At 41.8% G+C, this 14790-nt stretch overlaps 1 protein-coding gene across 1 annotated transcript in view; it reads right to left on the reverse strand.

The window, feature by feature from the left end:
- TGFBR2 (transforming growth factor beta receptor 2) overlaps positions 1-14790 on the reverse strand; it is a 66427-nt gene that overhangs the window by 11119 nt on the left and 40518 nt on the right. The window contains exons 4-5 of the mRNA XM_069770848.1: positions 6531-7330; positions 2130-2271 (exon numbers count right to left, since the gene is read on the reverse strand). Coding sequence (XP_069626949.1) covers positions 2130-2271; positions 6531-7330 — 942 coding nt within the window. The remainder of the gene's footprint in view (positions 1-2129; positions 2272-6530; positions 7331-14790) is intronic.

Consider the following 14790-nt stretch of genomic DNA (forward strand, 5'->3'; position numbering starts at 1 on the left):
TGGGGATTTCAGGCCCTGGAAAGATGACTGAAACAGGGAGACAAAATTCAAGGAAAGAGTTTCTGGAGATGAGGATGTCTGAGGGATGAAATTAATAGGGAAAATTAGGGTGTGGGTGGGATTAAGCTCCACCTTGAAAGCAAAGGTGATGCTGGGCCAGAGAAATCTTTCCTTTTCCTAAAATGACTTCAGCTCTTCTTCTCAAGGTTATAATGGGTCAGTCTCTTCTAGTTAAACACGCTGGTGATTTTCCTTCCTTATGAAACTCTTTATATCCTCTTTTAGGGAGTTGCCTTCTGAGAACAGCAGCAATAAGGTTTGCTCTTGCCACAATCTCCATTTCACTGTACTCAGCAAATACGAACAGGAAGGGACTCAGGCATCAGCAAAGATGAAAGACTCCACAGTGAACAGCTCATATTTATATTAATAAGGTGAGTTCCTAAATGCAAGAAACAGAGAGAGCTCAAGAGACGGGGCAAAGATCCTTTTTCTTGGGTTTTAAATCTCCTCAGCCACATTTACAAAGTGCTAATGAAAGGCTGAGGTTGTGCCAATGCATTTAGAAACAAGCATGACCACAACAGTTAAATGTGGATAGGTTTGCCTTGGAATATGCCAGACTGAGGTTTAGTTCCTGAAGCACCAAATGTTTTTTCCCTGAAATGCTTGACTAGAAAAGAAATTTTTTTCATGATTTTATGCTAGCACTAGCTGTTTGCACACATACTTGCTTTGTAGCTTTCCTGGCAGGGTGCAAACAGGGGCAAATCTGTTGCCCACAGTCCAGCCCACCCAGCCAGACTAAATGCTGGTCAGACATAGGAGGAGACTGAGGTGGAGGCATTCCTCCCGCCTGCACATGGACACCGTGATGCAGCCACACAGCCGCTGTGTAGAGCGGCTTCAAAGGCCTCCATGGACACCCTTGTGGTATCCCACTGATGTTAGTAGAGAAACAAGGAGCAGCTATGCACATCTTCCCATGGGACATTGGTTTCCCTCCTGGACACTATGTTCCCCATACTGTAGTGCTCTAGCCTGCAAGATTGTCCTGTCTCTGTGGCAGCTCTTTGAGATGCAACCATGCAAAGTCTGATGAAAAGGGAGCCTCTTGGTTTTGGAAGAAGGGTAACATATCAAATCATATTTGCATATCTACTATAATATCCACATTAGTGATATCTTTTACAGCCCCGCTCCTTAGACTGCCTGTGAGAGCCCTGGACTCTGCACCAGTTTTTATTAGAATGAATGTTAGACAATACCAGCAGACTGAAGAATTTTATACATAACTTAGTCTCATTTTAGTCCCTGAAGTAAGGTGAGAATCTTCAAACATGGCAATATGTAATGGAGATATCTCAGCAGCAACTTTTCTGATTTTTAGCATATACCAGTGCTGCACACTGGGAATTCTGGGGCAGCTTTAAGCAAAGCAGAAATGGAGATTTTGTTTCAGTGAACAAACTGAATATGAACAAGCACAGCAGCTCTTCCTGGAGCTGTTCTGACAGTCAGTTCCAATCATTTTTTTTTTTGTTACTGCACTTCATACAACAAACACCCCTTGATTTTGCATATGGATGATCTCTTGCAACATCACAAAAAATGATGAGCCACAGCTGGGGATTTTGGGAAAGCAGGAAGGTTTCTGTATCACTATGATGGCTCTTACTGAAATGATCAATTAGTAATTGTGACACTTAACTAGCCCTCATTAGGTTTCAGAATTAACATTCCATGAAAGCAAATGGGAGGCAGTTATCACTTCTTGGTCTTAATATTTCAAGTTGTCTTATGTTTCCAATCATGTTTGGGTGAGGTCAACCAGACTGAGTCAATCCATGGCTGCTCAAGATGTTACAGGAAAAAAAAGACATTAATTATCTTTAAAAGTGGTCTACCTAACAACAGATTTATCCTTACACCAATCGAGAACCAATTTTCTTGTGCTCTCAGGTGCCTGCCCTTGAAGCCTGCTCATGCACATGTGCATCTCATACTACTGAAGGCCTGTTAATTTACAGCATCCAGGTACACTAGAACAATTGGTGAAAGTTAAAAAGAATCATCCCCTCCCCAGACAACCACAAGAGCATAGAGAGAAGAAAACTGATGGCACCTACCTCCGACACCATTACAGCGAGATGTCATTTCCCAGAGGACCAAAGCCATGGAGTACACATCTGTTTGTTTGAAGGACTCCACGTTCTCCAGGTTCATCCTGGACTCCAGAACCTCAGGGGCCATGTACCTTGCTGTGCCAACCTACAGGAGAGGAGATCAGGGAGACCTCAGGAGCTGCAGTCGTAATTCATGTTTTGGATTCTGCTGTGATTTAACTTCAGCTGTCACAGAAATGGTGCCATTTGACATGTATCCAAAAATTCAGGCCATACTTGGCACTGATCGTATTTTCTGCCGCCAGGGGAATCTGGCACTGTCCTGACTACCAACTTACTTGCACCTCCCTTGGTAAAGAAAAAAAAAGAAGCCCTTTTTTGTTCCTTAAGCAAATAATTTTGACACTAACAAGCTTTCTCACTCTTTGGCTGTTCACAGATAAACTCTGCCCTTTGGGCCTGAAGCAATTGCCACTAGCAAGAAACACTTTGTATTCTTTTGCTCTGCATATTACAGTGTTAGCTGTTTCTTTTCATGGTAGGCTTAAAAGGAAAGTGGTAAATGCAGGCCTGGCAGAAGAAAGCAAATACACAAATACTGAATGCAGAAGCACACATTTGAATTGAAACCAAAAATTGGCCCCTTTGTTTGAAAAGCCGTTCTCATAAACTTTATTCATGCTGAGCAATTTTCAGCAATGATTTTAGCAGCTTTGCTGAGATCTAGATTATGACCTTGCATTACAGAAGGCAAAGTTTAAACATCTGTTTTTATCACAAGAAAGGATTTAAGGAAGAATTTTTGGATCACTCAACAGTTGCTTTCAAATGACAAACTCTTCACAGGGTAGGTATAAAAAAATTATCCCCCTTGAAAAGCTGCAAACATAATAAGTCTTTGATCAGACAAAGACAGTTTCAAATTGGAGACTGGTTAATCACAGAGATGAACGAGCACAAGTGGGTGATGCAGTAGGATCTGTGATTCAAATGAGCAATTTGTAGACTGCACTACAGCAATCACTCGAGAGCCCAGCGGCAAGCAGGACTGCAAAAGTTCATTTCAGTTACTGGGTCTGCAACTGCAGGCAGACACATAGTAAATGTACAGTCCCTGAGCGAGCCCTATGACATCCCTTTTACAAGCTTCTGTAAACACGTCTTATAACCCTGGGCTCAGGGCAAATGGGAAGAAGTTCCACAGAAAGTGCAATGCACTGTAAGAAGACAGCAGGAAAGATCAAGGACATAGCTTTGTCATAGGACCCTGTAACAGCAGAGGATTTCTGTGTCAAAAATATCCAAATGGTTGTAGGATCAAAGCCTTTATAAATAGAGGACAGAAAAAACCCTGTGCTATCAGTCCCAAAGTTAAACTCCTATTACGTGGACTGTATGAAGAATTTAAGGCCAAGCATGACAGCCATATACTGAACAGGTATGTGGGGTAATCATGTCTCAGCACCACTGAGTTGACCAGCATCTCCCTCCCCTACAGAACATGAACGTATGGTAACTCCGCAGCAGAGGCTGTTCCTACCTCCCATCCTTTCCCCTACACAGAACTTCTTCCCCAAGCAGATCCCATCCAAAGCTTAAGAAGGGTTACCTGTAAACTATGGCCCACAGGCCCACACTCCCAAATCCTGCTGATTTTAACAAGGCACAGTGGTGCCTAAATACAGATTCTTAACATTGTCACAAAGTGCTGTTCTGGTCTGGCATTTCATACCCTCTTTGCAGTGGTGAAAATTATTCTGCAGCTTTGCTCAAGAATGGAGGATCAAACCCTATAACTAAAAAGTACCGTGGGAAATGCAGAGAAAATTCAAAATAATTTGAAGAATAGTATCAAATCAATCCCATTTCCATCCTGCTTAGGATTTATCATGTGTTCCACACTGCTTGTGTCCTTTTATCTGCATTTAGATTATTAGGTCTTTGGGTCAAAGATACTTTTCCTGTATCTCACAGAAACCTGCATCCTAAGTCTCAAAGGTGTTTTAGGTCTCTAAACTCCAGCATTTCAGAGTTGGCTGTCCCTCTGGAGTCTGGACATGCTTTCTCTTTGCCAAAACCAGTCTGCTTTCAGTTCTTGCTTCTCCAAAGCTTCTAGTGAGGGACCATCTCTCTTTCTGTGGTACATTATAATTTTTGTGACTGTTGGATTTTTTTTTACTGGAGACCTTACATTTCTTTCAAGCTCTTGGGGGATGTTTTGTGCCCTGAGGTGTGTCATTCAGAGGGGCAGTAGCTATCCCTCTTTATCTGATTAGGGAGACCATCTATTACAAGGTTGCTGATGCTGCTGAGGTGAGGAACTGCTGGCCTTGCTGGCACCCACTTCTCCTTTGAACACAATGGGACAAAGGTCCCGATTTATGTACTCACATTAAGTAATGTCTGCAAATATCAGCCACTGTGGGTGGCCAAACTGAAAAGACTGCAAAGATTCTAATGGAGAAAAAGATGGTTTCCAGCCAGTCACTAAGGGCACTGGTACTTTATGATCAAAAATGGCTACATTTGCATATGGAAGATAGTTGGGTAGATGGGAAAGGAGATGGCTTTGTAACCCCAACAACTTGCTTGAATATTACTGTCTAAGGCTGACCAGAAAAAATCGTGAAATACTTAACACTCTTTTATTTATTTCACAGGAAGCTAGAGCTTTTCTTGAATTAAAATTTGGGTCAGCTCCATCATATACTTTAAAAAATTGGATCTCCTGGTTAGAAGGTTTTGAGCCAAAGGGTAAAGCTTAGAAATTATGCATAAGGCAAATCCTGGTGCAAGACCCTTTTAGCAAAAGCTACAGCACTAAAGTTGGCATGTTGGGGAATTTAAGTGGGTGGTGCTTGTGTCTCTAGAAGAATCAAGGTGGAGGCTGAAGTGCAGTCACTTCACATCATCATACTCCTTGTCACAGAGAAGAATGACACTAGCTGGGTCACCCTCAAACAGATTCACTGGAGCTAAACAAAACAGTGGGTTTCAACACCAGTGCCCAAGGACACTGACTCCAAAGCAGTAACCTGCTCTGGGTAGCACTGTACTTTGTCGTCAGTGTTGGTGAGGACTGTGGAAGTGGCAGTATCAACGCTATCCTTCTACTTCCAAGTGTCTGTGAGCAATGCCAGAGAAATCAGCTTGAAATAAGGGTCGGCTGTAAGCAATCAAAGTGTCTGTGGGGTTCAGTTTCAGAACCCCTGCCTTACACTGCCAAATACTCTGTTTTGACTTTATTCCAAATGGGACCAGTCTTATGACTTGACAATATGGTATGACTTCACCAAAGTCCAAAAAGGTCTGGCATGCTGGAGAGAAATGATATGTAACTGTGAGTGGTGTTTGTATTATTTTAAATACGGCTCCACTGGTTATCATTCACTCCCAGCTCTGGTTAATAAACCTTCTCAAAATGAGATCAGGACAGTTGCCTCTCACAGATCTTCATTAGATAAACAACAGAAAATCTCCTGTGAACTCAACAGAATACTGCTGACTGAAGGGCTGTCCCTGAAAACGTTCTAAACCAAAATATTAGTTCCATGTGAAGTAAAAGTCAGTGTAAATGGACAGGCTTTGATGGGACCTATGTATAAAAATGTAAATTAAAAAATATACATGTAAATATATGTATAATTAAATAATTAGGAATTAATTAACAAATGGTCTGAATTTATACTAACGGAGTTTTAATTAGAAGAGCCAATATTTAGAGATGTACTTGAAAAATTTCATCTTCAAAGCATTCAGAAACATCCTCCTGGCATCCCTGTGAAGTAGATGAGTATTATCAATGCCACTTAGTTGAAAAAGCACAACAGGGCAATTATTTTTATTTGATATTCTTTTATTTGCTTGCATGTGCAGAATGTACCATAATCTTAAACAAGTTTATTTTAGGCCTTTTAAAGTTATTATTATCTATCACTCTAGTTATTTGCTTACACCTCTTGAGGACAGAAGATGGACTTCACATATGCTGGGGTACACCAGGAGTGGGTCTACTCACACAAAACTGTAATGCCATCAGGCATGAAAACTGTGGCACAACCTCACAATGTGAAGCACCTCCTTATCATATGTGTGTGTCTGCATCACAGCAGCACCACAAATGGTTGCTAACAAGCTGGTACATGCTTAGTATAAGTGTATAGAGAGGATGGTTGCATCATATAGATATGCAGCTCTCCAATCATAACAAAACTTACATTGCACTTCTCTCACTGTTGCTTTAATATGAAGTTTAGAGCCTCTTTGTTTATGAACACTTTCATACTAATTTTTAATGATTTTAAGTAAATATAGCAGCATAAGTTTTTTTTTTCCTCTTTCCACCCCTGGAACTGACACACCAACTAGTACAATACCACCCCTCCTTTCAAACTTTTCACTTACCTGCCCACTGTTAGCCAAGTCATCCACAGACAGAGAAGGGTCCAGCCTCAGGGATAGCCCAAAGTCACAGAGACAGCAGGTTAAATCATTTTTCACCAGGATGTTGGAACTCTTTAGGTCTCTGTGTACGATAGGTGTTTTGGGGCGACCACAGGGTGTGTGATCACTGTGCAGATGGGCAATCCCTCGGGCCAAGGACCCACCCAGTTTCCAGAGGTCCTCCCAGCTGATAATGTGCCGTGTGAGATATTCCTGCAAGTTTCCTCTAGCATGGAAGGCAGTGATCAACCAATACTGTTTACCAAGATCTGTCTTACGCTCTTCTGCTGTCAAGAATTGGAGGATGTTCTCGTGCTTGAGGTTTACATCTGAAAAAATGTCTTTCTCAGTTTTCCAGGATGCATATTCTTCATAGGGGAAAATCTTGACTGCCACAGTTTCATACTGCTCTGATGTGTTTTGCTTCAATTTGGCTTTATACACTTCAGCAAACCTTCCTTTGCCAACAACAATGTCCAACTCAATGGGCAGCAATTCTGTGTTGTGGTTGATATTGTTGGCACAGGTAGAGCTGATGTCTGAGCGGTCATCATCTAACATAATGGCACAAACATCACTGCAGTCTTTATGTTTCCTGGGCTTAACATTCTTCTCCCATGCCTTGTTGAGCTTCCTCTTCTTATGAGTACGGTAGGCATAAAAGATAACAATCACAGCAACAGAAATCACCAGTAATGGGACAAGACTTATGATTGTGACTTTGTAAATTTCATCTTTCTCCTCCGGCTTATGAGGGTCATCTGTAGAGAAGAACAGAAGGAAGGCATACATTAAATGATATCATAGCTTTATGTATACAGGAGGCTGTCAATAATTATAATTTTTATCCAGACTGCAATACATGATCTCTTCCACTAACAGTAAATAATAAAAATTGCCACTGCTTTCTTACTTCAAGATGTTGTTTGGCATATAGGCCTCCACTTACCAGGACTTCCCTGGCTGCTTATTTTATAAAAAGCCAGAACAGAATAATCAAGAACCTAATGTAATGTAATAGCTTTGTTCTTCTCTCAGGCTCTTAATACATTATGGATGAAAGCTTCATTTTCCTGAATACAATAGCCAAAGTCTCCTGCACTTACTTTGTCGATGTATTCTTGACAGATCTGCCCCTTTAACCAGAAATTACTAGAACACATTAATTTTTCTAAAATAAATAAATAGACAATGCAGCATGTGAACTCCCACTTGCCCAGTTATCACTCCAGATCCAGTATATTTCAGTGGGATCCATGTAAAGACATCTTCAGGAAGTCTGTCCACACACAACTACTGCATGTTAATATTCACGCACAATATGTATGCCTGCATACACATCTGAAAAACAAAGCTTGCTCTCATACTTTGATGTATGTGAAAGTGTTGCTAGAACAAATTCAAACAGCTGCACGTACACAGGTGTTTGAATCCTGCAGGCACAATCAGGCATGTATGACACATCAGAATTGTCCCCCCCACCCCCATGTACTTTTTGCATGCATTTATGTATCTGAAAACTTCCTCTATGTGTCACATACTGGCTGTCCTGTTGTAAAGCAGTGGATGGTTCACTCCAAACTCCATAGCTGGTGCAGTCCACACACTAAGACATTCTTAGGTGGAACGTATAGGGAACAGAAGAACAACAGGGACATACTCTAGAATAGATGTTCTGGGAAGGATACAGATCATTATTCTAAGAGGTGAGAGCTGCCCTCTCACCTCTAGAAGTGGCCTTCTAGTTCAGTATTTCTTAGGGAAGATAAAACAGTTTAAAAGGGAACAGTTTTATTCTGAAAATAGATTAAAGAAGGAGGGTCAGAGTTTTTATCTGAACCTGATTTGATCGGACACATGGAAAGATATTATCTTTCCATGAGGGAAGGGATTGGTTGGAAGACGCCCTGGGAGCCTAACCTGAATGGACTAAAACAACTGAAGCTGCAACCACAGTTAAGCAAGTGGCTTGCGTTGGCAGCACAATGGTCTGGTGGATGCTTACAGAAATGTCACTGACTCAGGTTCTGTGTATCGGGCCAAATACGTCAATATGGAAAGTTTAATAAGCTCTGAAGGGAAGTTGCCACTAACTACATTAGGCACAAGCCTCTGTTTCCCCTACTCTGTGCCTCTCAAGATGAAGGTGAGCAATGCTGAAAGGGGTGGCGGAAAATAGTTTACAGTTAGAACAAGTGGTACCTCTGACCCTCCAATTTCACTTGTAGTCACTTTTCTGTTGGAAACACAGTTAGTTGGCAAGCAGCAGGAGCCATCAGCTATTCAAAGGCAGGTGACAGGACATCTGAAGAGTATATTTTTCTTTATTTGGAAGAAGGCCTGAATCCTGAACCAGGATGTGCTTCCTCTGTTTGAAAGGTTCACCAACCAGATGTAGAGCAAGTAATTCAATCCTAGCCTCTCTCATAGGGTTTCAAGGAAGAGGAAGTACCTTTCCAGCACTGACACTCCCAGCTAGGACACAGTCAGTGGCATTCACTAGCAGCACCTACAAAGAACGTAATTCCTTCATTTATGCAAGAGAATGTTTTAAGCCAATCCCTTCTTCCACACCTATGCAAACCACAAATCCTTATTCTCAAGTGATTTCCCTTGGTGACAAAATGTTAGTAAAAGTTAACCTTTCTAAATTTTAAATAAAAAACATACTTAAAAGTTCATCACAGATTACAGGTACCCCTTCTGCTTCTTAAGATGTTGAAGAGGGGAAAAAACTTCCATTTTTTTAATGACCCTTACTGGAGGAATATATTTAGAAAGTCCAATGTCACTGTCAGTAAATAGAAGATTTGCATTGCTTATGCTCATGTGCATTCTTCGATCTCAGAAAATCTGCTTTATAAAGAAACTTGGGAAACACCCTGGTGGAGGAGAACTGACTACATTGTGGGATGGCTGTTTCGGAGTTTTGGCTGCGAGCAGGCCACAACTGCATGAATGCAACTATGATCTGTAACAATCAGATAAAATAGTTTTGATGAATGTTTGGGCTTCTGTTTTGGTTTGTTTGTTTGTTTTGTTTTTTTTCTTGACCATAGAAAAGCATGCTTGAAGTTTGGACTCTGCTCTTGGAACTGAGTAGTATGTCATCTATATCATATGGTATACTTTTTAACAAAGATGAATGTGCCTCTTTAGAGCCCTTTTTCTTTACCACAGGGGTTTATATGTAGCCCAGATATTTGAAATACAAATGTCTTTCTAAATGAGGAACAAAAATCCCAAGATGTATTAGTTCTCTGTGAAATTTCTCCCCATCAGTCCAAGCAGTTGGAGGTAGCTGGGTGCATGTTCATCTCTGAGAAAAAAACTCATGCAAAGCCGCCACTCCTTGACTGTTATGGCTACCTGTGTGAGGGTCTCTGATCATTCCTATAGTGCCCTAGAGCAGGCTGTATTATTTTGGGCTACTGCCTCCAGCAGACTTCACAGCCCCTTTGGCTCTTCCTCTTTTTACACAAGAGAAAGCTCTGCTTGTGGTGCAGGGGGATTTCTGGGTGGAAGGGAGAAGCTGTTGATGTTCCAAATGTCACTTGAAAAAGAATGAAAAAAAATTTTAATCAAAGCAGAAGCTGAGCAGTTTGGCCACTTCCCCTGAGGGCTGTATGGTCCTGCCCCCCTGCTGCAAAGTGACACATCCGCTTTGGCACTGTCCCTTGGAGGAAGTAGAGAGGCAAGGGGTGAAAAATATACAGCTGCACAGCCCCTCCCTAAAGCAGCACGGATGAAGGGTATGCTCATTTTCAGTTTTTAAGACACTAGACAAGTCCCACACAACGCTTGCGAAGTGCAAGGACGGGCACTCAACAGGGAGAACTGAGTGTCAGGACTGACAAGGCTGAACCCTGAGCTTAGGAGGGCACTGAGCTGCCTGCCAGCAGAATTAAAGGGGACAGCAGCAGCAAAGAGCTGGTGGCTCTGAGGGCTGGTCCAAGCAAGGCAATTCTGGAACTGCCTTTGATTTTGACTGCTGATACGAGCAGAACAAAATCAGCCCTTCCAGCACAAGCTGAGGTTGGGGTACCTCTCTGTTGATTTTGTGTACAAAGTCAGGGCAGGATCAAAATTCAGAGCATATCTGTATGTTTGCATAGTGGCTAGCCAACATCTTCTGGCTTGACTACAGGAATCTAAGAATAAATATGTTCATTTGCTTATAAATAAATACCTATGACTCAAACCCCACAATTTCAAAAATGGGAGTGCTGCTTCCTCTTTCTGAGCACTGCAATGAGCAAAACCTGGCAGCACAGGCAGGCAAGGAAATGGTTAAAAGAAACAGCCTTTCAGGTTTTGCAAACGTGCTTCTAAATAACTTTCCCCACCCAGAACTATTATTTAGGCAGATTAGTCCTTTCTTAAGCTTCAAAGGAGCCTATTAATATAGCATAACAATAGAGAAGTTGAGCTAAAAGAAACCTTCCTGTATGCGGTTTGAACTAAGCACAAGCCATCTGCACAACCCTTAACACTACCTAAGCCCTTAGGGAACAGGGCTCAGGTGCCAAGGAAAATGGAAATGCTGTACAGCCTCTGTTCAGTCAGGAAGCTTCAAAGCACAACATTGCTTTGCGTGCAAATCCTTTAGGTTGGATCGGGTGCCTTTGATTGAACTTCAGTGTCGCTGAACTTTGGAAACAAGAAATAAAACAATGGCAATAAAATTAGGACCTGCACTTTAATGCCCAGGGTAGCAGGAATGCCCAGCCAGTACCAGCAGAACTACTTTGGTGCTGTTTGCTGCTTGTGCAAGTTCTAAAGTTACTGCCTATTCAACTGCTAATCAAAGCCGCACAGCAGGGCAAGAATTTATTTGATATTGGCAGAACTCAGGTTAAACATATCGACACAGATGTACTGCAAGTTTGTCTAGTGTCTTAAAAACCCCCAGAAACACACAGTGACTAAATATGGGCCCAGACCTGGGACAGTGATCCAGTTATTTTGCAAGCTCTTGAGATACAAAGCAGCCCTTTGAGCTGACTGGAGGACAACTCCATTTTGCAGCAGTTCTGAGGTTTCAAAGTTTGGTTTTAATTCCACACTGGAATGAAAACTAACACTTTTTGAATGTTTTTGCATAAACAGAATTCTGTTCAAATATTTCAATTTGCCAAGACATGTGAGTGCTGAATCCCGACCAGTGAGGGGACTAGTCTGGGTTATGGGAGCTCCAAGTTCAAGTTCTGCTCTGTTTGATTCAGGGAAGAGCTTTTCATCTCCGATTATTCTGAATCAAGCAAAATGTGAGTTTGAGCCTTACATATGTACCGATTTCTGGGCAAGACACTAGGCAATAAAATAAAGAAAAGTCTGCTCATCTCTTTAGCGCTACTTTCTGGATGAAAACTAATTCCATAAAATGCTTCATTTTCGGTGGAATGAAGTTTCACTCTGAGCAGCTGTTTGGGGTAATTTAGTTTATCTCTGTTGAAGAATCTTCAAGTGACAATGAAATTCGGTTGATCAGTGTCTCATGTACCTTCCTGATTTTGGTCTTTTTAGAATTAAAATGGCTTGGAAATCTTCAGCAAAACATTTTTAGATGGGAAATGCTGATTTTCAAAACAGAAACTCTGCTTCTGACATTCCTGTACTTTTCCCTGAAACCCCTATCTTTAGGACAAAAGTGGTCTGAAAGTTGGTCCAACTTTTGTGTTTAAAAACTTCTGTTAATTTTACAGGCATTGTTTTTTGGTTTTTTGGGGGCTTTGTGGATGGGGGTGAGGGAGATTTTTTTATTGGGGGGGGCTTTTTCCTTATGACAATGGTTGATCCTGACACAAAATACTTGGAAATAATCAAACTCAAATGCTGCACCTCAAACTAACCTTCATTTTTTTATCTTGACAGTTTCTTGGAAACATTTTAATTTTCCATCCTTGCTGGAGATGAAGAATTTTTTTTCACCTTAATAGTTTTGTGGGGCAGGAAATCAGTTCCACCCCTCCCTCAGCTCTGTGCTGAACCATCTGATGGCAGAAGACAGAGATTACTAGATTTTAAAACCAGAGCGGACTCTATCTTGCTATCCAGTGGAAAATAAACCCTGACATTTCTTGTAGACTTTCCTGAAAGTTAAATTCCTGCAGCCAGTTCCTGAATTTGACAAGAGTTTTTTTGGACTAGGTAGACTGAGTCTGTCAAGGCCAGTAACTTGTGTTTGAGTTGTATGTCTTCATCTTTCAGTCTAAAGAGGATATTGCCAGGGTATCCAATACATAGTATGTGCTGAAGCAGCCTCCTGAAGAGGCACTAGCTCTGGTAGTTGGCAGGTCTGCCTGGCCTGCTACAGGGGCTCAAATAGTAGAAGTAACAAGGTAAAGCCATCTCTAGAGCCTGTTTCTAAAGCTGTCCTTCTAAAGCACTGCCATCCGCATGGCTCAGAATTTGGGCCCTAAGGATGTTTGCTCAAAGGTGTGGGAATTCAGTCACTTGACCTTTTGGTTATTTGCCAGCCTGAATGTTGCTCTGCAGTCAACATATGGCTGGCAAACCAGACCCAGCCCTCAGAGCACTTAATGCAGGCCATTCCCCAGTGCCACCACTTACCGCTTCTCCTGACAGGTAGTAAAGGCAAAAATATGAGCAGGTTTGGAGACCTGTGGCATACTCACTGCTGCTCTCCCCTGGGGGCCAACAGTTTTGCCCTTGGCACATGACTACCCACAGTCTAGTGATCAGGACTCAAGACATCTCTGTTATGCCCGGGGGAAATCCCCAGTTACATGACTCAGTTATATGTGTTACTTGTTGGAAGAGTCATGCATATGCATCCATGACCCAGTGGGAATGGCTGCATCTTAGTCACGGGAGCAAGAAGCAGGCAATTTGATAGCCTCTGGGTGGCTTACTTCAGTGAAAAGGCTGGGCAGCAATGATGTAATGGATATTTTACCTATTGTAAGCAGAATTTCATTTTTCAACTGATTGCCAAGTATGCTATTCAGCACCCAGGAGGTTTAAGAAACTCTTAAGCTCAAAGAACAAATAGTTTGTTGCTGTTTTATTCCCTCACTGCTGGCTAGAAAGTGTAATTCCTTGGTTTGCTGGCACAGCACCCATTTGTTTAAAATCTCCCACCCCTGGATGCATTCCCTTCTTATCTCTCCCACTCTAACAGGTCACTTCACTGTGCGTACATGGCATATTTCACACATTTTGACTTTTATAGCTGAACTTTCCTACTCAGCGATATGAAAGCCAACATATTCTAACTTTACATGATGTGGCTGTGTTTCTGTGATACATGCCTCAGTTATACAACTCAGCGTCTGCTGCTGTTTGCTGGTGGTTTTCTGGAACAAATCAATCTCTCCAGTTTCAGTATGTTCCAACAGATGCCACACATTAACCACTATTTTTATTCTCAGCCTGAGTTTCACCCCTCCAACCTTTCCCAAAATATTATGTTGCCAGTGTTAGTTACAGTTTGTTTCTGTCTGTAATTATTAAAGTCTCTTCCATGACAACCTGATAAAAGGTTGGCCACATTCCCACACTTATTAAGCTCTCAAGTGATGCAAATTGTAACAAATATGCCAACCAGACTGGAAGAGCTCTGCCTAGTTTGTTTTTACACAAATCTGTAACTGAGCTCTGCATGGTTATTTTCCTAGGAAGCAAACAATATAAATAATGCAGAGCAAAACAAAATTTTGGCTTCTTTTGCCTCTTTCCATTCTATTTCCTTTCTATCCCACTGAGTGAATCAGACATTCAGTATTAGACAGCCTCTCCTTTGGTTACATACAGCTGCAGGCATTGGGTGGGACTCTGTGGCTGCAAATACCTAAGAGGAAACCATGAGAACAATGCCAATATACAAGCAGTGAGAGGCTCTGTGCAACGTTATGTAATGCTACTGACCTCTTTTATGGGGCAGCTGGAAGACAGTTACCTTCTGAACATGTTAGTTGGATAACAGAAAAACAGATTAATGAAAGCCTTTGTTAAAATCCACTTGGAAGCAGTCCAGCTGTAATCATCTCCCTTCTGCTGTTCCTTGAGCACTGGACAACTCATCACATGAGTATTTATGGCCTGGCGGCTGTTTGTGCACAGATCTTAAGTTTGTTCTTAAGTCTGAGATCCTCCTATGTAGGCAAGTAAAATCACTAACGCTTTGACTCTAGTAAGGAGAGGAAGAGGAGAGAAAGAAAGGAAAAGACAGGGGCAACATGTTAGAGACAAGTGAGAG

This window comes from Haliaeetus albicilla, chromosome 2 (assembly GCF_947461875.1).
Source record: "Haliaeetus albicilla chromosome 2, bHalAlb1.1, whole genome shotgun sequence".
Classification (NCBI taxonomy): Eukaryota; Metazoa; Chordata; class Aves; order Accipitriformes; family Accipitridae; genus Haliaeetus; species Haliaeetus albicilla.